The sequence below is a fragment of the Amblyomma americanum genome, unplaced genomic scaffold, assembly GCF_052857255.1.
Source record: "Amblyomma americanum isolate KBUSLIRL-KWMA unplaced genomic scaffold, ASM5285725v1 scaffold_428, whole genome shotgun sequence".
Lineage (NCBI taxonomy): Eukaryota > Metazoa > Arthropoda > Arachnida > Ixodida > Ixodidae > Amblyomma > Amblyomma americanum.
The window spans coordinates 62,408-87,596 of NW_027526899.1; the positions used below are offsets into that span (position 1 = coordinate 62,408).

Below are 25,189 nucleotides of genomic sequence, written 5' to 3' on the forward strand. Positions count from 1 at the left end.
AAACAGGCTCATTGACTGTTTGAAAAATTCCTGGTAAAAACTTTTTATCGCATTTGTCACAAAACCATTGTGGAGTCGAACACCTTAGACAGTAAGCTTTTTGTTGTGGTGAAAAAGTATTGAAGCCTAAAATTAAGCTGTCGGTCTTATTAAGAGTGTCTGTCTTTCCATGCTCTGTAGGTGGAATTCTTTTCCTTGTGTTTTGTATTACACATTTAAGTTGCCATGGGCTACATTTTTCTGTTCAATGCAAATAAACTGTTACCTTTTTTTACTGGTTTTGTCAAACACTGAAAGGTAATGTAATTGTCACTCAAAATGTGTCATTCTAGTTCAAGCCAGGCTGTGTTTTTTGTATTAATGTGATGACACCTAAAGAAAGTACCTTTTTCAAGCTTTCTCTGGTGGTGCTGCAGATCTGCTTGCTTTGCTAGTAGAACTTGTTGCTAGTAGAACTTGTTGTTTCTTTCAACATGAACCAACTCGCCCAAACTAGAGTTTTACTTGACCCTATTTCTCCTACAATGGGCCCTTTCCTCTTTCGAAGCTTCCGCACCAAACCTGCCATTACGTGTCTCAACCAGATTGCCGTCTCAACGTGCCAGTCTCGAGTGGTCTCCTACTGCTTGAAACGGAAAATAGTTCCTTTGGAGGTTCAGTCATTATTCGGTGTTCTGCAGCCATCTTGGGGGCACATCATGCGCGTCTGCAAGATACTCAAGTCTGAGTTGGCGTCAGTCTTGTCTTTTGTGTGCCTTCTGTGTCCCCGTTTCTTGCGCCATTACCAGTTTTTGCTCTAGGCAGGCTGAAATTTTGGCTTAAGTTATTGTGTTGGGGGACATAATGTGGTGCACACAAACAGATACTTGGCTTACATGAATTGGTTTAATACCAATCCTGATGACACTGCAGAGCGAATTCAGGAATGAACATATGCGCTACGGTAGTGTATAGGTTGCAGGTGAATTGGATAAAAATTGGTTTTTTTTGGGCCTTACCCCACACTGGGGCTCTGTCGGTCTGCTACCGGTGTTTTGTACCTTTTAATTTGGTCACAAGGTGCATCCACTTCTCTAATTCCTTATGAGTTCTTTTACAGCTTAGTTGCTGGCATCAGGTAAGTACCAACGCTCTAGCAAAGAAACCTCTTGCTTTAAAACTAGGGGTGCCACTCAAAGGCATTCCCTTCTTGCAACAAACGTGTTGAGGGGGCAACAAAATGGCCTCATTGGCCTAACAGTGAGTGCGTCCTTTCTACCTGTGTATCTTTCCTCCAGTGTATGCACTCTCACTTTAAAGACAATGGAGCTGTTTCCTGTTTCCGGTAAGACTGCAAGGGCTCCTGTATTGTTTGTTGTTTTCATGCTGGTGCCTTAGCAGTTTTACTGCATTCAACTAAAGTACTGTATTGGCCTCACCACTGATTCATGTGGCAGAAGGAACGGTGAACCACTTATGACTGGAAAGGCAGAACAACCACCGTGCAGGGGATTCAATTAAGGGCCTTCTTTCTAGCTGCCGGTGCTCTTTATTTTCGTGCACAATGAGAAATGAGTCTCTTCGCTGGCATTGTTGCAGTTGGCATTGCACTTGACTTCTTTCTAGGTAAACCAAGCAAGTTGTGCACCGTGAAGTGGCACTACTCGAACATTCCAGTCATTAAGCACTCGTGTTGGATGTATGAACGGCAGCTGTCCAGTGATTTAAGTGGCTGCTAAGGGACTTTGGTTAGGATATCACTGTTATGTTCTCCCCTGGAGATGGGGAATGTTGGAGAATTTTTTTTTTTAAATGCATGCTTCTACACTTCAAATCTGTCCTGTAAATATCTGCATGAGTTAGGTTACTGTGCGTGTGCTTGAACTCTAGATCAGGAAGCATAGGGACTGCAGAGCAGAATTCAATAGAGTGGCGTGACTTTGAGGAACAACCGTCTGATGCAGTGTGTACCATGAGTGTCGTTTCGGTAATGCTTTATTGTCAGCAGTCCCTACTTGCAGCACCAATCAGGTCTTGACAGTGAAAAACGTTAAGAGTGGGCACAGGTTACAGTCTACCACTGAGCGGTTTTGAAAGTGAAGAGTTCCTTTCTACTTAATGAATTTGTTTTGTTATCCACTATTATGCCACAAGAAATATGCTTCTACCACTTCTATTGGACATGACTAAGATATTATCATTGTTTATACTGGAAGCAGCTCTGCTTGCGGCATCGTGTGAGGCTTATGCTGCTTTGCTCTGCCTATTTTACAAGACAGTGCGGACAAGCCAAGAAGCGCCTGCTGTCGGCAATGCACCTTTCTGAACAACTCTTGCGAACATTAACATTTCCAAGTGTTTCAGTGTTCTTGGCCGTTCAAATGCATCCTGGGCAATCATTGTCTGGGGTTTGCACACAAAACACAGTACATCAGGCCTTGTCTTTTTTGCACTATGAGTACAGCCAGATCCCTTCTCCTTCCAAGTTCAATAGGAACTTGAGTATTGGAATACACAAAGCATGCATACAAAGAATGCTGCTATGGCTTTGAAGCTTTGCTTCTGCATGAGCTAATTTGCTGTTCTTTATTTTGCAGCATTATAATCAATGCTGAGAAGACAAGATGCTTGCGGAAGAATGTTTTGAAATCAACTGCGGTCAAGCTGTATGCAAATGCATATAGCTTATTGCTCACATTCTGTAGAAGAGCATATTCAGTGATCCAAAGGGGTGAAACTCTGCAGGCAAACCAAATCAGTCTTCAAATCCAGCATGCCCAGTCACCAAGGCTTAAATTACAAACATTGTAGAAGATACCTTATGTGGCATGGCACTAAAGCATACAGCAAATTTCATGTTCAAACCTACGTAGGCATATAAGCAAGATGCCTATAGTACTTTTTTTTCTTGTCCATTATCTTTCCTATCTTTTTGCGTCGAGAACTAATGGTTAGTTCAGAGTAATTTTTTTGTCTTTTGTTGTACAGTCATTTCTAAAGCAAGTGTTCAAACATCTCTTCTCGTGGCACTGCAGTTTGTATTTTACTTCCACTGTTTTTCTCTGCTTAATTTTGCAGGCTGATATCGAGCCAAGGGGTATATGCTACCACAGGAAGAAATCTTCAATACCTATCCTCATAGGCTCAATGGCCTGATGTTCATAGTTTGTAAAATAGCTTGTTTACAGACCTCAGTGCGTGGTGTATATGGACAAATGGGGTGCATGATGCCCCTTCTATCGAGAGCACAGATACTGGGACATCAACGATGGTTATTGTTTAAGATACCATGGGCAACATGGTCTAAGCATAAAGAAGGGTATACGTATGCAGGTCACCTTGTTGTCATTTGATGGAGCACAATGCAAGCAGAACATTTTTTCCCATAATCTTTCAAGATATTTGCTGAAAGATTAAGGTGCAGTAAAAGAAATACATGCTGTGCAGTGAGTAGCCATTGAATGCATGTGCCTTTGGTCAACCATCCTTGAGATCTCGCTTCTGGTGCTTAAGGGCCTTTGATTTTTCGAAATGTCTCGCCTTGGTTTTCGTGTTACAGTGACATGCGTGTGCATTTCTCATTATTTTGTTTATTTTCTCTGCTGTTTCTTGTTTTTTTCCTGTAGCCATGGTTGAGGCTTTATGATCAGAGCATCTCTACCAAAGCTGCAGTAACAGCTTTTATTGCTGCTCAGCCAGATATTCGGTGTTGAATTTTAACCTGTTCTGTTTTACCTGAAAGCCATAATTGGTTGCTAATTCAATGTTTGCAATATGATCTGCTTTGTTGTGTTTGGACATAGAAGTCTGTTGATATTTTTCATGTGTATACCATTGCTGACACTAGCTGGCTAAGTAATATCTATTCCTACATGCGTTTAACACAAACCTTGACATTTATTTCATTTCTTGGTTTGTGGCAATATGTGTCTGCTTGTGTAATGAAGTGTTGCATTCTTATCTTTAGATGCATTTTTATTAAATTTTGTGTGTTAACATGGAACCGTGCTTATTTCTATTACAATGTGTATGTTAGTTTCATATGTGACAAAGTATGAACCAGCTTTGAGATGAGAGGGTTTTGCACTCTTACGGTCTGCTAGTAACCATGAGCTTTTTGCTGGCTCAAATGCCAACTGTAGGGAGAATTCAAAGAAGGAAATTTCGCTTCACAACTATGCTATCTTTAATCCCTCCAGTCACAGTTCGTTTTTATATGCACATTATATTTGGTGTCTGGTGTCCAGTGAAACGGAGCAGCGAAGGACTGACTTTGCAATGCGACTGAGCCAGTTCCACTCGGCCAGCTGTAGATATCACGTCACTTCAGGTTTAACCAGACCATAACCACAGCCTTTTTGTGTGCTTTCATTTGCTTGTTTTGCTACCTTTAGTCCTCTAAAGGCCTAAATTGTGATTTGTTTAGATAGTTACTCATCTTGTGACAGGAATGAGTTTGAGGCCTTGAAGTTAAGTCATGGTACAGACATATGAGAAGCTGTAGATATTGCAAATAGAAATGGTTGTGTAAATATTTGAAATTTCTATTATAAATATAATATGTTTGTTATTCGGTTTGTATTCAGTTCAAGAAATTAGTATCTAACAGTTTTTGAATGTTGGAAAATTTTGAAATACTTAGCAGAAATCGAATACTATGCTGACTTTCGTTAATCCATTCATGGCAAAACCAAAATATTGCCAAATTATCCGAATATTAAGTTTAAGGTGTCTGTCAGGTAAACTGTGCAATGGAATTTGTTTCTGTCCTTCATCGGGTGGACCGTTATCATACGGGCACTGATTGGCTTGGACATCAGGCAAAATTCTGCTAGTGGGTTGGTCACATCACATGAACTGAGAACATGATGGGTAACCACCTGCTTCAAACAATCATAGATTGAGAACACATCTTTTCATCACCAGCAGCAGCCTGACTACGCCCACTGCAGGCCAAAGGCCTCTCCCATGTCTCTCGAATTAACCCTCTCCTTTGCCGGCTGTGCCCTTGATATATCTGCAAGCTGCTGAATCTCATCAGCCTACCTAACTTTCTACTGCCCCCTGCTACTGTAGCAACAGTAAAAAAAAAAAGCTATGGAAATTTCCGTTGGAACTGATTGGACATTCCAACTGGTTTTAGTTGGATCTTCCAATCGGTTCCAGTCGTGTTTTTATCCAACCAACCAATCAACCTCGCTAAATCCAACTGGACCAACAAATTGGATGCATTAGGCCCTAGCAGTTAGTGCATCCAGAAAATATTCACGAAATATACCTAACAATAGGTGCAAAATATTTCTACAACTTAACATATTATGAATATGATTAACGAAAACTGATTTGTGATTATATTAGAGAGACACTGTGTCTCTTGTTCTTCCAGTACACCGAAACTGCACAGTTGTCACAGGCTTATCACTGTTTGCACATTGAGCTTCGTTGCAAGGCTTCACTGCATTTTTTTTGTCAGTGATGTGGAAGGGGGCATTTTATAACTCAACCTTTGAATAAATCGGTAATTTCTTCCAGTCCCTCGAAATTGGAATTAATGAGGTTTTGCTACCCATAATGTTACCTTCAATTGTTGGATCATATGAATTCACTGATTTCATTTTGTTACTCATATTGCATGATCACATCACCTGTTGCATATTATTAAGGGGACATGTTTGTCAAAAAGCGGCGATTTTCATTTTAAAAATTCAATTTTTTTTTTTACGGTCTAACTTTCATCTCTCCTCTTTTACATATAAAAAGTTCAGAGCTGGAAATCATCCAGAAATTATTAAAACACTCGGTTAATGCTGTCTAATAAAACACTATACATTTCTGTGCACACCATCATATTTTGTACAGTGTTGAGTCAGTATAGTGTTTTATATTTTGGTTGCAAAGGCCTGAACTTTTTTGAAAAAGAACTCCGGGCAATGTTTGCTTATTAATATTTCATAACATCTTTTATTTATATTCAATATTTAAATATTTGCAGACTACTAATATTTGCGCATTTGGGTTGGTGGGAATTATTTCTTTGCCATGTTCCTTACATATATCCAAGAAGTTGGAAGATTTACTTCCACTGGACAGTTCTGCTCGACTGAAGGGCCCAAACTCTGCATCCAGATGTTTGCTGGAAAATAAGATATGACTTGATACTAAATTTGGCTTTTGTTTCCTTGTCATAAACAAGCTCTGGCATCTTGGGCCCTAGGTTTTAATGAAAGTGCTCTGGTTTTGAAATGCAGGATCAGTCATGGCAGACCACAACGTTGGCGTGTTTCCTGGAGAAATTCCACCTGATGAAAAGTGCCCTGTCAACTACAGTGTGCCATTCATTAGTACAAGCATGAGTACTCACCGGGACAAGCCCACAGGCAAGCAGATTCACCAGTGCACCCACTGCGGCAACATTTTCAAGCAGAGATCACACCTGGTGGAGCACATTCGCACCCACGCAGGCGACCGCCCGTATCGTTGCAGTTACTGTGATAGCGCATTCGTTTCTAGGGGCAGCCTGGTCAGACACCTGCGTACCCATACGGGTGATCGTCCATACCGTTGTGACCACTGTGGCAGCACATTTTCAATAAAGAGCAATTTGGACAGACACCAGCGCATGCATACGGGTGATCGTCCATACCGTTGTGACCACTGTGGCAGTGCATTTGTAGAAAAGGGCCACCTCGTAACACACGTCCGCATCCACACTGGTGAGAAGCCATTCCAGTGTCAGCTGTGCCCCATGGCCTTTGCACAAAAGGCATCCCTTGTGGCACATGTGCGGTCGCACAAGGGTGAAAAACCATTGTGACTTGTGCTCAAAGGCGTTCTCAGTTAAGTCGAAGTTAAAACACCACAAAGAGACAAGACACTGAAGGAATAGCAGTGTTCCATGATGCCCTTTGGAACGCGTTTTGGTAGCTATCCTGTTGTAACCAGATAACAGCATGCTATCTGGGTGACCTATGAGAAGCGTGCTATGCTGTCATGGTGCTCGACTGCTGTCCCGAAAGACCAGGGTTTGATCCTGGCTATGACGGCCGCATTTCAATGGACCCGAAATGTTGAAGGCATGCGTATTGTGCGATGTCGGTGCACGTTTAAAGGACCCCAGGCAGTCGAAGCTACCGGAGTCTTCGCTGCGGCGTCGTTCGTAGCCTGAGTCGCTTTGGGATGTTAAACTCCATAAACCAAATGATACTCTATGTCCGTAGTTAGTTTAATTTGCAAGCATTGGTTAATTTTTAATGCTGACACTACACTGGCACTGGACTATTTCGTATGTTTTTTTTGGAACCACTAGCCTACTATGCTTCCAGACTTCTGTGGACTAGAGGAAATTGTGACACATAGGGATGACATCACTTCCCATTAAAGAAAGGTTTTCAGTGATAATGTGTCCAGGATTTATACCTCGTGTTCTCAGCTTTTCAATGAAGATCAGAAGAAAATGTGGCCTGATTGTTTATTGAAATTTATTCCCCTCAGCACACTTGTGTTGCTTAGATGTTTTATCACTTTACGGATTCCTATTGAAGCAGCTCTATTGACATAACGTCAAAAGAAAATCTGCTGTGTTGTTTTTTCAGTGTGGCACTCTGGTAGTGCTAGCAGAATGTATGAGAGAAGAGAACAAAAGATTGCATGGCTTGCTTCAGTTTTTAGGCTTTAAGAACTAATCTTTTTAACCAAAAGCACGAAAAAGTTTCACTGCACTGGTGTCACTTGTCAGATTGCTCTTTCTGTGCTGCGTGCAAATGGCATATTTTGTGGAATATTGCAGCCTATTCTCAGCCTTTTTGTCAGAATAGCAGTTGTGCTGGAATTGTGCTTTGAGTTAGCTTCTTCGTAAGGTGTTTGTGTTACTGAAGCTAGCCTTGTCATATTTTCATTGGGTGTTTATGACAAGAAGGCTATATGGTTTGTCACCACTGATGTCAGTGTTTCTGTAATTGCTGTGAATCATCATAGGCTGTTCAGCTGATGTGCTTGTAGAAACAATCACTTCGTAGCATCGAGAACTCTTTCAGCATGTTTTCTGTTTACATTTTATTTCTTGTGTGTTCTTGGTTCCTTTGTATGAGTGTTTTGTTACACCTGCTGCCAAATGTCGTCTCGGCATTCTTGCTGTTTGCAGTGCTTATTTCCTTATTTGTGCTCTGTACATTAAAACTCAAAAGCATTGGTACTCTTTGGTTTCCCATCTGTGCAAGTTTTAGCCCTCCCCATGATTTCTGGTGTCACTAGCTGCATTAGTCAGCTCTGTGCCTGCACGATTACTACTCTGAGTGGTTGCATTCCCTCACTACTGACACAACAGTGAACAATTGTTTTGTTGGTTGGCTTGGAGAAAGATGCTTTCATTCTTTGCATCAGGAGTCATTTACTTGAGTTAGGGTTGGTAACATTTGGACGAGCAGCAATCAGAACTGCGTACTTAAAAATTACTCCCCAAACTGTGGTTTCATTACTGTAGTCTGAAACACTTGTGGAGAAATACAGTGCAGCATTTGTAGAGTGCAGCTATAATCTTGTTTGACATGTATGCTGGTCATAAACTAGCATCATTGTCTTTACTTTATTGGGCAGTGTTAGCTGACAGTTGCGCTGTATTGTTTGTAATAAAACGGGTTATGTGGCTCTTTCTTGCTATACTGATGTGTCTCCAGCAGCAAAAAAAATGCATTTATTGCCAAGAAAATGTGATGAAAAATGTTCCCTCCACCTGATCCATACTCAAGACATCAGGATCAAAACAGATCCGCAGTGACTGCTTATAAGAGAATGGCAGTGTACCCTCAGCGATCCACATGAAAAAAATTGTCTTGATGCACTGCGTGTTTGCTTGCAAAGACGGCTGCTAGTGGTGACACCTATATGTTATGTTGGTAGTGTGGTGATATATCGATTTGTGTCGGATTCAAATTGTCTTATGTGTCCCTTTGGTGTGCTATTTCTTGTTATCATCAAAATTAAGTAATTTTCAGCCTCAATAGTATTTTCATGCCTTAAGAAAGACAATTTGTTAGTTCTTCAGTGCAAACCACTGGATGTTTTATTGCGGAAATGTGGGAAGTTGTGTACACACTGTCGTAATTAATGAAAACAGCAACGCACATAAGCCGCGACTCATAAAGTGAACATGCAACGCGTCGCGTAAATAAATTTTTTTTGCAAGTGCACATTACGCTTGACGTTGAGAGTAAACAAATCGTTTTACAACTGGCCACAAAATATGTACGCAGAAAAATGGCAGATTACTTGCTACCCCGTTCACTGTTTTGTGAAATAATTCATTATGTGGCATAAACAATCTAGCTTATTTGTAACTTGAAGGATTCGAAAATCACCTGAAACAAAGAAATTGCTGTTAGATGCTGTCCACTCTCTGAAAAAACTGAGTTCGCTTTATATGCATTCGTGCCCATAACGTGTCAAAAGGTTAAAGTGTATTTTAGAGCGATTTGCTATTCCACTTTGTAGCAGACAAGGGTAAAAAATAGGATACACAGAGATACCAGATCATTATTGTGGCACTTTATGCTTCACCATTTTTCTACGTTTAAGCATCTCCTATTTCTGCTTGACAAAATTTGAACTATGTTTCGGAAATTCGTCAATACTTGATGCATTGCTTCTCTTTCAGTGGCAGATAATTACTGTGGAAACATTTATCCTCTGGAAAAAAAATCTGACAATGCTTGCCTGACATGCTGAGTACATTGTGACCAGTTTCCTACACTTTTTCAAATTATTCACTTGACATCAGTCTAGCCATCACCTTAACACTGTGTTATCTTTTGAGGCGAGATATGCTATTCGCACCATTCTTTAAGCTAAATAGAAGATGTGGTCATTTTTTTCGGGTAGTGCTGTGGTATTAAAGGGGCTCCGAAATGTCTTCCGAGGAGAGCAGATCAACTCGCTTAATCACTGCTCTGTGTTGCCATGAAAACGAGCCAAATAATACTGTCCTACTCGCAGCAGACGACCCACAATCGCGCGTCAAAGTTGGCGAGCCCTTCCCGGCGACTTGTTATCCTCGCACCCTTCTGCGTCCCCTGCATCTGCGTATACAACGTGAGAGGTGGCCATTGGTTAGACTCTTGCAGACGTCAGGCAGCTACAGTGGCCACGGCCAATAAGCCGCTTGGCTCCTGTGGGTTGGGAAGCTTCGCTCTCAGAGGGGGTCGGCAAAAGAGCGCCTACATTCCAGCGTGCAAAAAGTGATGAGAGGAGAGGGAAAGGCGCTGAAATTCGAATTTAACTACAGATAACTCAGCCTCTACAAAGCACATTTAAATATGCCTTGCTAAACACTATTCTTGGAGTCACGTGCTTCAATATCCCATGCATGCAACAACTTTATTAGAGCACCCTTCACAGCCCCTTTAATACTTCTGTTTGGGTGAGCGGGCTCATTTCTATTAAGGTACGTACTTGCACGAAGAGAACTGGATGCAACAAAGAAACACATTTGGCATGTTTCGCTCTGTTCATGTCGTACATGTTTGTTCATAGTGTCCTGTCTTCCTGCTAGTATGTTCCTTATTAGGGGTGGTGTGGTATGCGATAAAACACATATGCAAACTGCCGCGATGGCAAAGTGGCTGTGGCGTTTGGCTGCCAAGTGCAATTAAATCCTGGCTACTGTGGCTACATTGTGAAAGAAGTTGAATACAAAGAAATTATGTGCTGTGTGGTGTCGGTGCACATCAAAGAAAACCAACGTAACAAATTATTGGAAACTAATAGGTACCTTGTTTTGGCAGAAACTAAGCCCCACTGCTCCCCATCTCCCAAGTCTGAGTTACAACCACACACCTCCAAATGTTGGCTGCAGCCTAGGGCTGCTCTAGGCACAGATTTGTGACCATAGTATAAGCTGAGTAGTTGCTGAGCACAGTGCCTGTTTGCATATTTTTCTTGTCCAGATTCTTTCATATCTTTTGACTCTAACTGATGGATGGTCCCAAGTTCTTTTTATGTGTTGTCAAACATGCAGTCATTTATAAAGGAAGCATATTAAAATCGCTGCTTAGGGCATTGCAGTTTTTATTTTACTTATCCTGCTTTTCTCTCTTAACTTTGCAGGCTAATATCAATGAGCCAAGGAATACATGCTACCAGATGAAGAAGCCTGCAATTACAAATCTTCCCAACCCTCATAGCCTCAATGGCCTGATGTTCATAGTCTGTAAAAGAGCTTGCTTACAGGCCTCAGAACGTTCTCTATATGGACAAAGCGGGGTGCATGATGCCCCATTTTTTGAGAGCACAGATACTGGGAGATCAATGATGGCTATTGTTTAAGATACCATGGGCAAGATGGGCTAAGCATAAATAAGGATATAAGTATGCAGGTCACCTTGTTGTCATTTGATAGAGCAAGCAGAATATTTTTTTCCGTAATATTTCAAGGTTTTTGCTGAATTAAGAAGGTGCAGTAAAAGTAATACGTTCTGTGCAGTGAGTAGCCATTGAATGAATGCATGTGTGGTGATCCATCCTTGATCTCACTTCTGGTGCTAAAGGGCTTTTAGTTTTTGGAAATGTCTTGCCTTACTTGACTTTGTTGTTACAGTACCATGCACATTTCTGATTATTTTGTTTATTTTCTGTGCTGTTTTTTGTTTTTGCTTGAGTCATGTCTGAGGCTTTATGATGAAGTATCTCTACCAAAGCTACAGCAGCAGCTTTTATTACTGTTCAAGCAGATTTTCGGTGTTGAACTTTAACCTGTTCTGTTTTACCTGCTCTTGAGCAAAAGCCATAATTGGTTGGTTTATTTGAAGTGCACATAGAAGACTGATGATATTCTTATGTGTAAAGCACTACTAACACCACCTGGGTAACCAGTATCTGTTGCTACATGAGTTTAACTCAAACCTTGACGTCAGTTCCATTTTTCGGTTTGTGTTAATAGCACGTGTCTGCGGAATGAACTGTAGCGTCCTCATCTTTACCTGTAATTTTATAAATTGTCCTTATCCTTAAGTGTAATTTTCAAAAAGTTTGTGTCTGAGCATGGAAACTATGTTTACGTCTATTACTAAGTGTATGTTAGTTTGGTATGCGACGAGGTATGAACCAGCTTTGAGATAGGAGGGTTTTGCACTCTTACGGTCTGCCGGTAACATGCGCTTTTTGCCAGGTGAAATGCGAACTGTATGCAGAATTAAAAGAAGGAAATTTCACTTCACAACTGTGCACCTTTTAATCCCTCCAGTCACAGTTTATTCATGTGCGCACATTAAATTTGTGTCTGTTTTTACTACTGCTGTGAATTTTTTTGCTGAAAATGGCTGCTACCTATATATATGGTACCCTTTGCAGCACGCTTTGAGAACCGTCTCAAGCCAGTCATAAAATTAACGAAAAAGTGTTTGATGTATGCCTCTTGTTTATTAATATGTGTACTATGCGATGTCAGTGCACGTTAAAGAACCCCAGGTGGTCGATATTTCTGAAGCCTTTCACTAGAGTCTCCCTGATAGCCTGAGTTGCTTTGGGACGTTAAACTCCCCTATACATTAATAATCTTCTTTAATAATATTAATAATAGCTCTGGCAAGAGTACTTCATGTGTGCTTTCATTTGCTTGTTTTGATACCTTAGTTCTAAAATGGTACTCTAGTGACAGGAATGAGTCGGAACGGTTTGAGGCCTTGAAGTTGCGTCAGATACAGACTTATGAGAGGATGTCGATATTGAAAATAAGGGTGGGAGTGTAAATATTCGAAATTTCTATTTCGAATTGAACATGTTTGTTGTTCGGCTCGTACTCAGTTCAAGAATTTAGTATCTGAGAGTTTCTAATTTTCAAAAATTTTGAAATATTTAGTCAGCAGCAATCGAACATTGTGCTGACTTTCGTTTCATGGCAGAACCAAAATATCTGGGCAAATTATCCAAACATTAAGTTTAAAGTGTCTGGTAAACTGTACAAAGGCATTTGTTTCTGTCATTCATCGGGTCGACCGTTATCACGCGGGCACCGATTGGCTTGGATGTTTAGCAAATTTCTGCAGGTGGGTTGGTCACATCACACGAGCTGTGAACATGATGCGTGACCACCTGCTTCAAACTATCACAGAATGAGAACACATCTTTTCATCATCAGCAGCAGCAGCCTGACTATGACCATTGCAGGCCAAAGGCCTCTCCCATGCCTCTCCAATTATCCCTGTCCTTTGCCAGCTGTGCCGACTGTATGCCCGCAAACTTCTGAATCTCATCAGGCCATCTAACTTTCTACCACCCCCTGCTACACTATCCACAGTGAAAAAAAAAAAAGTTTGGGAATTTTGTTTGGAACAAATTGGACATTCCAACTGGTTCCATTTGGATGTTCGAATTGGTTCCAGTTGTGTTGTAGCCAACCGACCACTTGAACCTCACTGGATCCAACTGAACCAATATATTGGACGTATCAGGCCCTAGAAATTATTGCATCCAGAAAATATTCCCAAAATATGCCTCACAATATGTGAGAAATACCTCTGCAACTTAACATATTATTAATAGGAAAAGGAAAACTGATTTGTGAGGACTTTAGGGAAACAATTGTGTCTGTGTTGTTCTTCCAGTATGCCGAAACTGCACATTTGTCATGGGCTTATCACTGTTTGCACTGTGAGCCTCCTCTCAAGGATTTACCGCAATTTTTTTATCAGTGATGTGGGAGAGGGCATTTTATAACTCCAGCTTTGGATAAATTGGTACTATCTTCCAATCCCTGGAAATTTGAATTAGGTTTTGCTACCCATCATGTTACCTTTAATTGTTGCTTCATATGAATTCATTGATTTCATTTTGTTTCTCATGTTGCGTGATCACATCACCTATGGTATCCTTTTAAGTACTGTTTCTGTTAGCTTGATCTCTCCTCCTTTACACATAAAAAGGATCAGAGCTGGAAACCATGAAATTATTAAAAACCTGGGTTAATGCTTTCTAATCACACAATATACAGTTCTGTGCACACCATTTTATATTGTGTAGGGCTGAGTCAGTATAGTGTTTTTTCTTTTGGTTGCAAAGGCTATTCACTTTTTTTTTTAAAAAGAAGTCTGTGCAATGTTTGCTTATTTATATCTTAAAACTTTTTGTTCATATTTGCAATTTAAATATTTGCAGACTCCTAATAATTAGGCATCGAAGTTGGTGGGAATTATTTCTTTGCTATGTTGCCATGTCCCTGACATAAACCCAAAAAGTTTGAAGATTTACTTCCACTGGACAGTTCTCGACTGAGGGGCCTAGACTCTGCATTCTAAATATGGCTTTTCTTCACTAGTTTTAAGCAAGCTGTGGCATCTTAGGCGCAAGGTTTTGATGAAAGTGCCTTGGTTTTGAAATGCAGGATCAGTCATGGGAGACCACAACGTTTGCATGTTTCCTGGACAAAGTCCACCTGATGAAAATCACCCTGTCAACCACAGTGTGCCATCCATTAGTACAAGCATGAGTACTCACCAGGACAAGCCCACAGGCAAGCAAATTCACCAGTGCACCCACTGCGGCAAGATTTTCCAGGAGAGATCTGACCTTGTAGCGCATATTCGCACCCACACAGGCGAACGCCCGTATCATTGCAGTAACTGGGATAGCGCGTTCGCAACAAGGGACAGCCTGGTCAGACACCTGCACACCCATACAAGTGATCATCCATACCGTTGCAGTTTTCGTGACAGTGCCTTTTCTAGAAAAGATACTTTGGTAAGACACGTCTACATTCACACTGGTGAGAAGCCTTTCTAGTGCCAGCTGTGCCCCATGGCCTTTGAACAAAAGGTAACCCTTATGGTGCACGTGCGGTCCCACAGGCATGAAAAACCATTCCATTGTGACTTGTGCTCTAAGGCGTTCTCAGTTAAGTGCAGTTTAAAACACCACAAAGAGCCAGGACACTAAAGGAACAGCTGAGTTCTCTGGTGCCCTTTGGAACGCATTTTGGTAGCTGTCCTGTCGACAACCAGCTGGCAGCATGCTAACTAGGTGACCTATCACAAGTGTTCCTTTTTAAGCTATGTCGGTAGCTAGTTTGATTTGCAGCCATTCTTTAATGTTGACGCGCTCCTTGCCTGAAGGAGACACTGACACATGCCCTTGTACTGCACTGGTACTGGGCTATTCCATTTCTTCTTCTAGAGCCACAAGTATATTGGACTTCCAGACTTGCGTGAACGAAAAAAAAAATAATCTGACATATGGGGTGGCATCACTTCCCATTGAAGAAAAGCATTCAGCAGCAGTGTGTCTAATATATTTATTGCTGGTACTAGTTTTCAGGTTTATGATGAAGATGGGGAAAAAAATGTGGCCTGACTCTCTGTTGAATTTTGTTGTCCCAAGTGTACTTGTGTTTTTAGAGATGGCATTTCTGCAATATAATATTGTGACAGATTTTGCATAATTGGAATGTAATCATGATTGGAGTGTTGGTGAGTGAAAAAATAGAATCGGAATGGAATACATTGCCGTGCCGCAGTGGCTCAGTGTTTGGGGCGCTCGGCTACTGAACCGGAGTTCCGGGCTTCGAACCCGACCGCGGCAACTGCGTTTTTATGGAGGCAAAACGCTAAGGCGCCCGTGTGCTGTGCGATCTCAGTGCACGTTAAAGATCCCCACGTGGTCGAAATTATTCCGGAGCCCTCCACTACGGCACATCTTTCTTCCTTTCTTCTTTCACTCCCTCCTTTATCCCTTTCCTTACGGCACAGTTAAGGTTTTCAAAGATATACGGGACAGATACTGCAGACAGATACTGCGCCATTTCCTTTCTTTCGAAAACCAATTATTATTATTATTAATGTAATACATTGGTGAATGAAAAGCAAAGGCTATCACATGCCCTCCACATCAGTCCAATTGATGACCCCTAAATTTTTAAAAATGGTTTTTGAGTACTGCCGTTTATCACTGCAGCTTTGTTTGCTTAGCGTCAAAATTGAAAACTTCGGATGTGTTGTGTTTTCAATTTGGCATTTTAATAGTGCTAGGAAAACGTATGAGGGGGAATAAAAAAACTTGAGCCTCAAGATTACGTGGCTTGCTTTTGTTTTTAGGCTTTAAGAATTATGTTTTAATAGCACTTGTGCTGAAATTGTGGTTTGAGTAAGCTTCTTTGTAAGCTGCACATATTACTGAAGCTAGCCTTGTCATATTTACATTGGGTGTTAATGATAAGAAGTCTATTCGGTCTGTCACCACTGATGTCAGTGTTGTAATTGCTGCAATTCATTATAAGCTGTTCAGCTGATGTGCTTTTAGAAACATTCACTGCACTGTGGTGAGAAATCTTTCAGTGTGTTTTCAGATTCCATTTTATTTATTCCTGTGCGTTGTTCGTTGCTTCCCATGACTGTTTTGTTACACCTGCTGCCGAAAAGTGGTATTGACATACTGACTGTTTGTTGTAGTTCTAATGCCCTTTATTTGTGTTCTGTACTCTAAACCCCACAGTACTGGCACTCTTTTGTTTGCCATTTGTGTGAGTTTTAGCACCCCCACCCCCAGAAAATATTTCTGGCATCACTTGTTGCACTGCTCAGCGTTGTACCTTCAAGAGTACTACTGTGTGTGGTTGCATTCCCTCACTAGTGTCACAACAGTGGGCAGATGTTTTGTTGGTTGGTTCGGAGAAATATGCCAAGTGTTCATTTTGTATATCAGTAGTTGTTTACGTAAGTTAGGGTAATTAACATTTATATGAGCAGCAACCAGAACTGCACACTTAAAAATTATTCCCCATGATCTGGTTGCATTACTGCTGTGTGAAAAATTTGACAAATGCAATGTGGTATTACTAGAGTGCAGCTCGATTTGTATGCACACGATAAATGTTTAACTGGCATCGATGTTTTCAATTTGTTGGGCAGTGTTAGCTCACAGTTACACTGTATTGTTTGCAACGAAAATGGTTATGTATGGAATGCACCATTTCTTGTTTCATCAAAATGGAACGTTTTTCAGCCTAAATAATATATTCAGGTTTTTATGAAGACAGCCTGTCAGTTTTCCAGCGCAAAATTCTAGAACATATTATGGCAGGAAGGTGCGAATTTTTGTAGTGTCCTAATTGACTAAAATAGCGACATAAATATGCTTTGACTTAGAAGGTAAACTCCTGAAGGTCCATGAAAATAATTTCTATTTCGAAGGTGAGCACTACATTTGACATTGAGGCAAAGAGTTATGCTAAAATGGTGGCAAAATATTTTTGCAGAAGAATGGCGGACGATATGCTATACCGCTCACTGTTTCACAAAATATTCACTGCATTCACTGTATGGCATAAAAAAAATCTAGCGCATTTGCATTATGAAGGATGTGAAGTTCACCTCAAAACAAAGAAAGGCTACTAGATGCAGCCCACTCTCGGAAAAAGCTGCGAGTTTGCTTTATGTGCTGTTGTGCACATAACGTGTCGAAGGGTTAAGGTGTGTTTTGGGGTGATTGCTATTGTACTCTCTAGCAGATGGATAAGAAAGAGGATACAGAGAGATACCAGATCACTACTGAGGCGCTTTTTACTTTACCATTTTTGTATGTTTAAGCGTCTCCCATTTCTGCTTTACAAAGTTTCAATTTTGTTTCGGAAATTCCTAAATACTTGGGGAATTTTTTCTCTTTCAGTGCCAGATTATTACTGTGCAGAAATTTATCCCCTGAAAAAAAAATATCTGGCAATGCTTGCCTGACATACAGGGTATATTCAGTTTTTTGCGGAAACTTTTCAAATGGTTCACTTTCTATCCTTCTTGTCATCACCTTAACTATGTGTTATCTTTTGAGGTGGGATCTGCTGTTCACACTGAGATTTATTACACTGAAAGAAAAGATCTAGTCATTTTTCTTTGTTATTGGTATGGTATTATTACTATTGTTTGGACGAGTTTCGCTGTGACCTATTCTCTTTGCACAAGTACGTACCTGATTAGAGATGGCGTGGTATGCCAAGTGTATTAAACTTGCATGTCACGTCAGCCTTGTACTTGTGTCTGGAAGACTTTTCATTTCATAGAATGGGCCAATTGGTGGAAACTGAGGGGAGAGATTAGCGATACTTGCACGAGAGAGGATAGTACTGTTACACGCACATGACAATTTCCTGTTTGGTCGTCATTGCTGGTCACGTTAACACCAGCGCATTGTTTCCACAGGACCAGGTAAAGCAGAAAGCGCTACTCACTTTTGTAGAAAATTATCGCCCCACAAAACTTCCCATTGTTGGGCCTTTCACACACTGTAATGGCAAGTAGAAAACACAGATCAAGTAAACGGTACCTGTCAACTCCTTTGTCTGCCCAGAGCTGTATGCAGCACTAGAGGAGCTTACTACTAGACCCAATCCATTGCATAAATATACAGATATCTCTATAGAGCATTCGAGGCACTCAGAGTGTGCTTGGAATTCTACCAGGCCTTGCTTTAGAGAGTGTTTTCAAGGAATTCCACAATGTGAAACAGATTCCAAAACAAGCAAATGAAACATAACTTCCATATGGTGAAACAGCCACTAGGAAATTGGGAGACATAAGACCCTCTGAAATGCAACACAATGCAATTTTCTGCAGATGTAACGAAACAGGTTATTTCAGTGTCCTGTCAACCATGTTTAGCCATAACTGCAATCAACATGTAGCTCTGCGCAGCCAGGAGCTTCAAAAAATGTCCTTGTTTGTAGCCAGCTCCCATGCTCGAGAGGAGTTTAATTGTAATTACTTCAATGTTATGCACAACTGTGGACTTTCGTGAACACACCTGAGCCAAACATTCCAGTGCATGCAAATCTTCAAATGTGTATGCAACATCCGGTACCTATTTCATTGCAAGGCCAGAAACGCTTTTCTCACAAGTGAACAAATAGAAGCAGCAACCTGGCAACATGTGAAACATGGATATTGATGCAAACTGCTGTATTGATTCAATGGCTTTTTTGTTTGGCTGCTGAGTGCAATGTTGTCGAATGAAATCCTGGCAACGGTCACTACATTTCGACGGAAGTTAGATGCAAGCACACCCATGTGGTATGCGGTGTCAGAGCGCATTAAAGAACCTCATGTGGTCGAAATTATTTGAAGCTATCACCATGTTTTGGCATAAGCCAAGCCCCCTGCTTCTCATCTCCCACGTCCAGAGCTACAGCCACTGACCTCCATAAGTGAGCTGCAACCTAGGGCTGCACAAGGCATTGATTTCTAGCCATAGTATAAGCTAAATAGTTGTATCATAAGCATAATGTCTGCTGATATTTCTTTCTTGTCCAAATTCTTTCATATCCTTTTTTCTCTAACTGATGGATGGTTCCGGGTACTTTTTGTGTGTTGTCCAACGTGCAGTCTTTTATAAAGAAAGAATTTAAGCATCGCTGTTTATGGCATTGCAGCTTTTATTCACTTACACTGCTTTTCTCTGTTAATTTTGGAGGCTAATATTGACAAGCCAAAGGAATACATGCTACCACAGGAAGAAGCCTTCAATATAAATCCTTGCCTTCATGGATGCTTTGTCCTGATGTTCATAGCCTGTGAATTAACTTTTTGTAGGCCTTAGTGCCTGTTGTCCATGGACGAAATGGTGTGCATAATGATTGGCCCATCCATCAAAAGCATAGATACTTGCAGCATCGATGAGGGTTATTGTTGAAGATACCATGGGGCAACATGGTATAAGCATAAAGAAGGGTATGATTATACAGGACACCTTGTTATCATTTGATAGAGCACAGTGGAAGGAGAATATTTTTTTCCCCCAATTTTTCAAGATTTTCATGGAGCAAGGTGTTGTAAAAAAAATACATTCCGTGCAATAAGTAGCCATTGGATGAATGGGCTATTGGTGGGCCATCCTTAATCTCCATTCTGGTGCTATAGGAACTTTAAGAAATGTCTAGCCTTACTTGTCTTTCTTGTTACAGTACCATGCGAGTGCATGTCTCATTATTTTGTTTATTTTCTCTGCTGTTTCTTGTTTTTGCTTTAGTCACATTTGGGACATTATGATGAAGCATCTCTACCAAAGCTGCAGCAACAGCTTTTATTACTGTTCAGCCAGACATTCAGGGTGGCATTTTAATCCGTTATATTTAAACTGCTCTGAAATGAAAGCCACATTTAATGTGCATTTCACTGCAGTTGCTAATTCAAAGTACACAGTGTAGCGAGGCTTGTTGTGGCTGGGCATTGGAGCTTGTCATTATTTTTCATGTGTATAACACAGCTCACACCGGCTGGCTGAACAGTATCTGTTGCTACATGGGTTTAACTCGCACCATGACGTCTATTCTATTTTTATGTTTGCGGTAACAGAAGGTGACTTTTTGCTGAATGAAGTGTAACATTATTTAGAATTTTCTGTCCAAAAATGGAAACCTTGTTTTTGTCTATTGATCATGATGTATGTGTTTGTTACACAATCCATGACTGTGGTATGAACTATGAACCAGCTTCGAGAAGAATGGAGGCAAGGGGCTATTCATAACTCAACCTTCGGATAATTTGGGAATTTCTTCCGGTCCCTTGATGTCCGAATTCATGAGGTTTTACTATCCATCCTCTTACCTTTAAATGTTGCATTGTATGAATTCATGGTTTCATATGGTTACTCATTCTGCGTGTCTACATCACCTATTGCATGCAGTTAATGCTGTTCAATCAAGCAATATACATTTCTAAGGACATCATGTTTTTTTTTTAGTATGGTAGAGTCAGTATAGTTTTGTATATTTTCGTTCGAAAGGCGGGATACTATTTTGAAAAAGAACTTGGAACAATGTTTGCACAATTATATTTTTAAATTGTTTTTTTAGAAAACATACACTCCATTCGATATTGCAAGGTTTTTTTTCTTATTATTCGCATTTGAAAATTTAAATATTCACACATCAAGGTATCTGCGACGGTGGGAATTTTTTCTGAGCTGTTGGATATGTTCCTTATAGAAATCTAAAAACTAAAATTTAATTCTAGTGGACGGTTGTTCTTGACTGAAGGGATTAAGCTCTACATATGAAATTTAACTTTACTCAAGTAATGCAGCTATTGCATAGCACTGTTGTCTACAGTCACAATCTCACAGCCCTAGCAGTATGTGAGCTGCGGCGTATTGGGCGCCACGTTTTAATAAAAGTGGTCTGTTTCTACAGATTTACCACACACAGCACATGTGTCATCTTCGTTAAATTTCTTTTTGTAGCTGAACGTTCTAAGACTCCCTGACCTATACTTCAAAGAGGAGGGCACTGCCCCTTGAGTTATCATAAAACGTTTCCTTCCTGATCTGCCTTTTCCAGCATCGATATAGTTCTACACTATGCTTCTTTTCCATTGAACGTGGCAAATTTTTACCTTCGACGTTTTTAACCTGCCGTTTAATGCTCTTTCTTTCTCCTTCCTCATCCCTGGCAAACTTACTGGTCAGCTTTCTAGTTCGTTTCCGCCACTGTGTTTCATCGCTCTTTCTGTACAGGTATTTAAATACATTACCTGCCCAACTGTTATCGTCCAATTTCCCCAGGCGTTCTTCGTATAGTACTTTACTCTGAGCTTCCCGTGCTTCGAACGTTGCCAAGTCCATATCCCCCTGTACTGCCTCGTTTGTGGTTTTCCCGTGCGCACCTATAGTGCTAATCTTCCAACAGTTCTCGGATTTACTTCTAATCGCAACTGAAATTCAGCTCTTAAGCATAGAACTGCATTCCCGAAAGTAAGCATCGGCACCATTATTCTTTTCCAAATACCTCTGAGGACTTCATACCTGTTGTACCCCCACAAGGCCCTATGTTTCATTATCCCGGCATCTCTTCGCCCTTTTGCTATGAGAGACTGTTCGTGCTTTTCCGTGTACATATGCCCTTTGTTTGCCCATACCCCGAGGTATTTGTATTCGGCCACTCTGGGTATTTCATGGCCCTGTATTGTAAGCTCCTGATCAGTTGTGCCGTTGAAAACCATCACACCTGACCTAGTTGCGCTAAAACTGAAACCTAGACTGAAACCACAGAAGTTCACCAAAGTTTGCAAATCTTTCTGGTTATTCACTAACAGTACAATATCGTCCGCATACATTAAACCCGGTAGTCGTTGCTCAACAACCTTTCCGCCTAATCTGTATGACAGATCATAACCTAATAATAATAACTGGTTTTGGGGGGAAGGAAATGGCGCAGTATCTGTCTCATATAGCGTTGGACACCTGTACCGCGCCGTAAGGGAAGGGATAAAGGAGGGAGTGAAAGAAGAAAGGAAGAAGAGGTGCCGTAGTGGAGGGCTCCGGAATAATTTTGACCACCTGGGGATCTTTAACGTGCACTGACATCGCACAGCACACGGGCGCCTTAGCGTTTTTCCTCCATAAAAACGCAGCCGCCGCGGTCGGGTTCGAACCCGGCACAGATCATAACCTAGATTGCTTCCTTGTAGCCTTCTCTCCATACTTATCATATAAAGCATGAACAGCAGCGGTGATAGAGAACAACCTTGCCTTAATTTTTTTTGTACCTGGACAGTTGATGTACCCTTAATTCCTTCTCATGTATTTCAACTTTATTCTTTCGATATATTTCCTGTAGAAAATTAATTAATCTCAAAACCGCGTACAGCGCCGCTTCAGCAGCGGCGGCAGCGGCATGATCGAATGTTGTTTTTGCCTTCTTGTGTTAGCAGCGGCGTGGCAGCCGTTGCGTTCTTTAGAGGGTCTCGTGTGGTCGTCGTGTGGTCGTCGGTGGTCGTGTCGAGTGTGGTGCGCAGGTAAAGTGAACTAGAAGAGAGGGTGTCAAACGCCTATGCCGCCTGTGTATTAAAATTGAGGTAAAAAAAAAGGTAATTTCCGCTTGGAGCGCTGCGCACGTTATCCTTGCCTAGGTGCCTTTTTAGAGGCGGCAGAACCACTGGGATGCCGCATCGGGCGCCCGAAAGTGAAGCCACCTGAAGTTGGGCAGCATGTCCCGGATGTCAGCCTTTGGCATGAACAAGCCGTGCTAGCTAAAAAAAAATAACCGAAACCGAAACGGAAGTTTGTGCCGCGCCGTCTTCCTGCTGCCGTTGACTTTGATTCTCCGTGCCACGCAGCGCTACTTTTGAATGCGCGTTTAGAGCACCCACGACTTTACTCTCCCAACCCCAATAGGCGCTTTTGGCAGATGAGTACTACAAACACGCCCTTCAAACCGTGCTGGGAATTCTTTCGTTCAGCTTGACGTCTGCCAGCTGCAGAGTGCGTCACGCAAACGTACGCTGTCGATCACTGAACGGAGTTTTCGTCTGCGAGGTGACTGTAGTGTTTTGTTTCAGCTTGTTAAAAGAGGGAAAATAAAGCACAACTGGATCAGCCCAGACTTGGCGGCGGCTCCCTGCACACAATGCAGCGAACGTTGCATTGTTACAGCCACCGGTTATACATGTCAGCCGATGGATGCGCGAGCTGCATGATTGCGAAGCATGGACGGCTAGCTCATCGACAAAGTGGGCACACTTCGTTCTAGTCAATGTAAAAGTATGAGTGAAGTCAGAAGTACAATCAAGCCGCCTTGTTGAACTTCAGTGCAGCGTATGCAACAAGGATAGCTTTATTCAAAAGCATGGGCGCATTGCACTGAACTAAACGAAGAAAAAGATTGCAGTAATTTAGACATAATAGCACCTATCTCCGCACATATCAGGCTAATATGAGAGCGTATACACGTGTGCAGTAGAAATGAAAGAAAAATAAGCTAAAGTAGATATTCTTCATTGTTTTTAACTCGAAAATGTTGTACATAAATAATATTCATTTCCAATAGGAGGCAAGGAAAAGGCTATATTAAATCGGCTTGAGCGGGCCCCCAAAACTCCACAACTGCACCTTTAAAGGGGGAAGGAACAAAATTTGTGTTTCGCATTTTCTCATACATTGGCAAATATAGATAACTACGTGGTAATCAACTATAGGTACCCGGTAAACAGACTGTGATTGAGGTCACGAAGACATAGCTGTTTGTTCGGTCGCTCGCATTCCGGCTCATGGGGAAGGCTAGTACGGTTAAGAGACACAGGTTAATAAAACCGCGAGGAAGTTATTGTAGCTCTTTGTACATATGTGACGAGAGCACTAAATTTACATGTTACACGTACCACTTCACTGCTGATACCAAACTGCATGAAAGAAACATTTTTATATAGTTTTAAGTGGACAGGTTTTATATGGAGCAGGGAACACGGCGCGGAACAGATGTCAAGTAAATGCCGCTCTTAGGGGCAACACGGCAGGCCGCCGGACGCCGTTCTCCTCTTCTCACCGGCTTCGCTCTAATCGTCTTCATCAGGTACGTCTCTCACACGCAGGTTCTCCCTGGATCCCTGGGCAGCCGAAGGTCCCTGCGTGATGGTTAACCCCTCGGGCACGGCAGGCAGGGCCACGTGGTCGACTGCAGTCCTAGAGGAACCACGTCCACTGCTAACCTGCAACTGTGAGGTCGCTGAGTAGATCGACAACAACGCGAAGGTGGAACGTAGTGCGGCAACATTTATGTTTACATGGTGGAGAGAGGGTGTGCAGATGGTGTCTTTGCACTCACAAAGTGAAGAAGGCCTTCTGCTTCGAAACAATTATCTTTAAATAATTACCCTATTATCTCCAATTACTGAACACCACAATGTAAAAAAAAACATACGCTCCTTGTTTTCGGTGACTGTTGGCTTCCATCAAAGGAGGGGAAAGCCTCGGAGTGCTTGCCAACGTTTCAACTAGAGGAGTTGTCGTCGTGTGGGTAAAGCATTCGTCAATGGCGTGGAGTATCGCCTTGCCTCCGAGGAAAAAGGCCCAGTGAGGGGGAAAAGGTGGGAAGGGTGTTATAGAATGGGGAGGGTGAATCTTGTCCAGGCTTGGTGGCTGCTTCAGCGGCTTGAAATAAAAAGGCCGGCTCAACAGAAAGGAATACGGGGGTATTGTGCGTGGAGAGATGTGGCGAACGTGGAGGCTTTGTGTCCAGCTGCAATAGGTGCACCGTGACACGACTGGCTTCGTTGACCTGAAAAACGAAAAGAATATGATGAAACAATGAAGCAGCATGGCAGAGTGAAATGCGGGAGAACAAAAAAAGAAGGAATTAGAGGAAAAGAGAGAGAATGGGGCGATATTAGATGAATTGTGAGAGGAAGGGGGAGGGAATTAATGCTGAAGCCAAGGGTTCCTGAGAAATGACAGCAAGAGCTTCAGGGCATAA

At 41.7% G+C, this 25,189-nt stretch overlaps 1 protein-coding gene across 1 annotated transcript in view; it reads left to right on the top strand.

Moving 5' to 3' along the window:
* Window positions 1-589: 589 nt before the first annotated feature.
* Window positions 590-25,189, top strand: part of LOC144112601 (uncharacterized) — a 61,626-nt gene continuing 37,026 nt past the window's right edge. Inside the window, exons 1-3 of the mRNA XM_077645398.1 lie at window positions 590-653; window positions 6,228-6,789; window positions 24,309-24,369. Of these exons, the coding sequence (XP_077501524.1) occupies window positions 6,236-6,789; window positions 24,309-24,369 (615 nt within the window). The 5' untranslated portion in view covers window positions 590-653; window positions 6,228-6,235. The remainder of the gene's footprint in view (window positions 654-6,227; window positions 6,790-24,308; window positions 24,370-25,189) is intronic.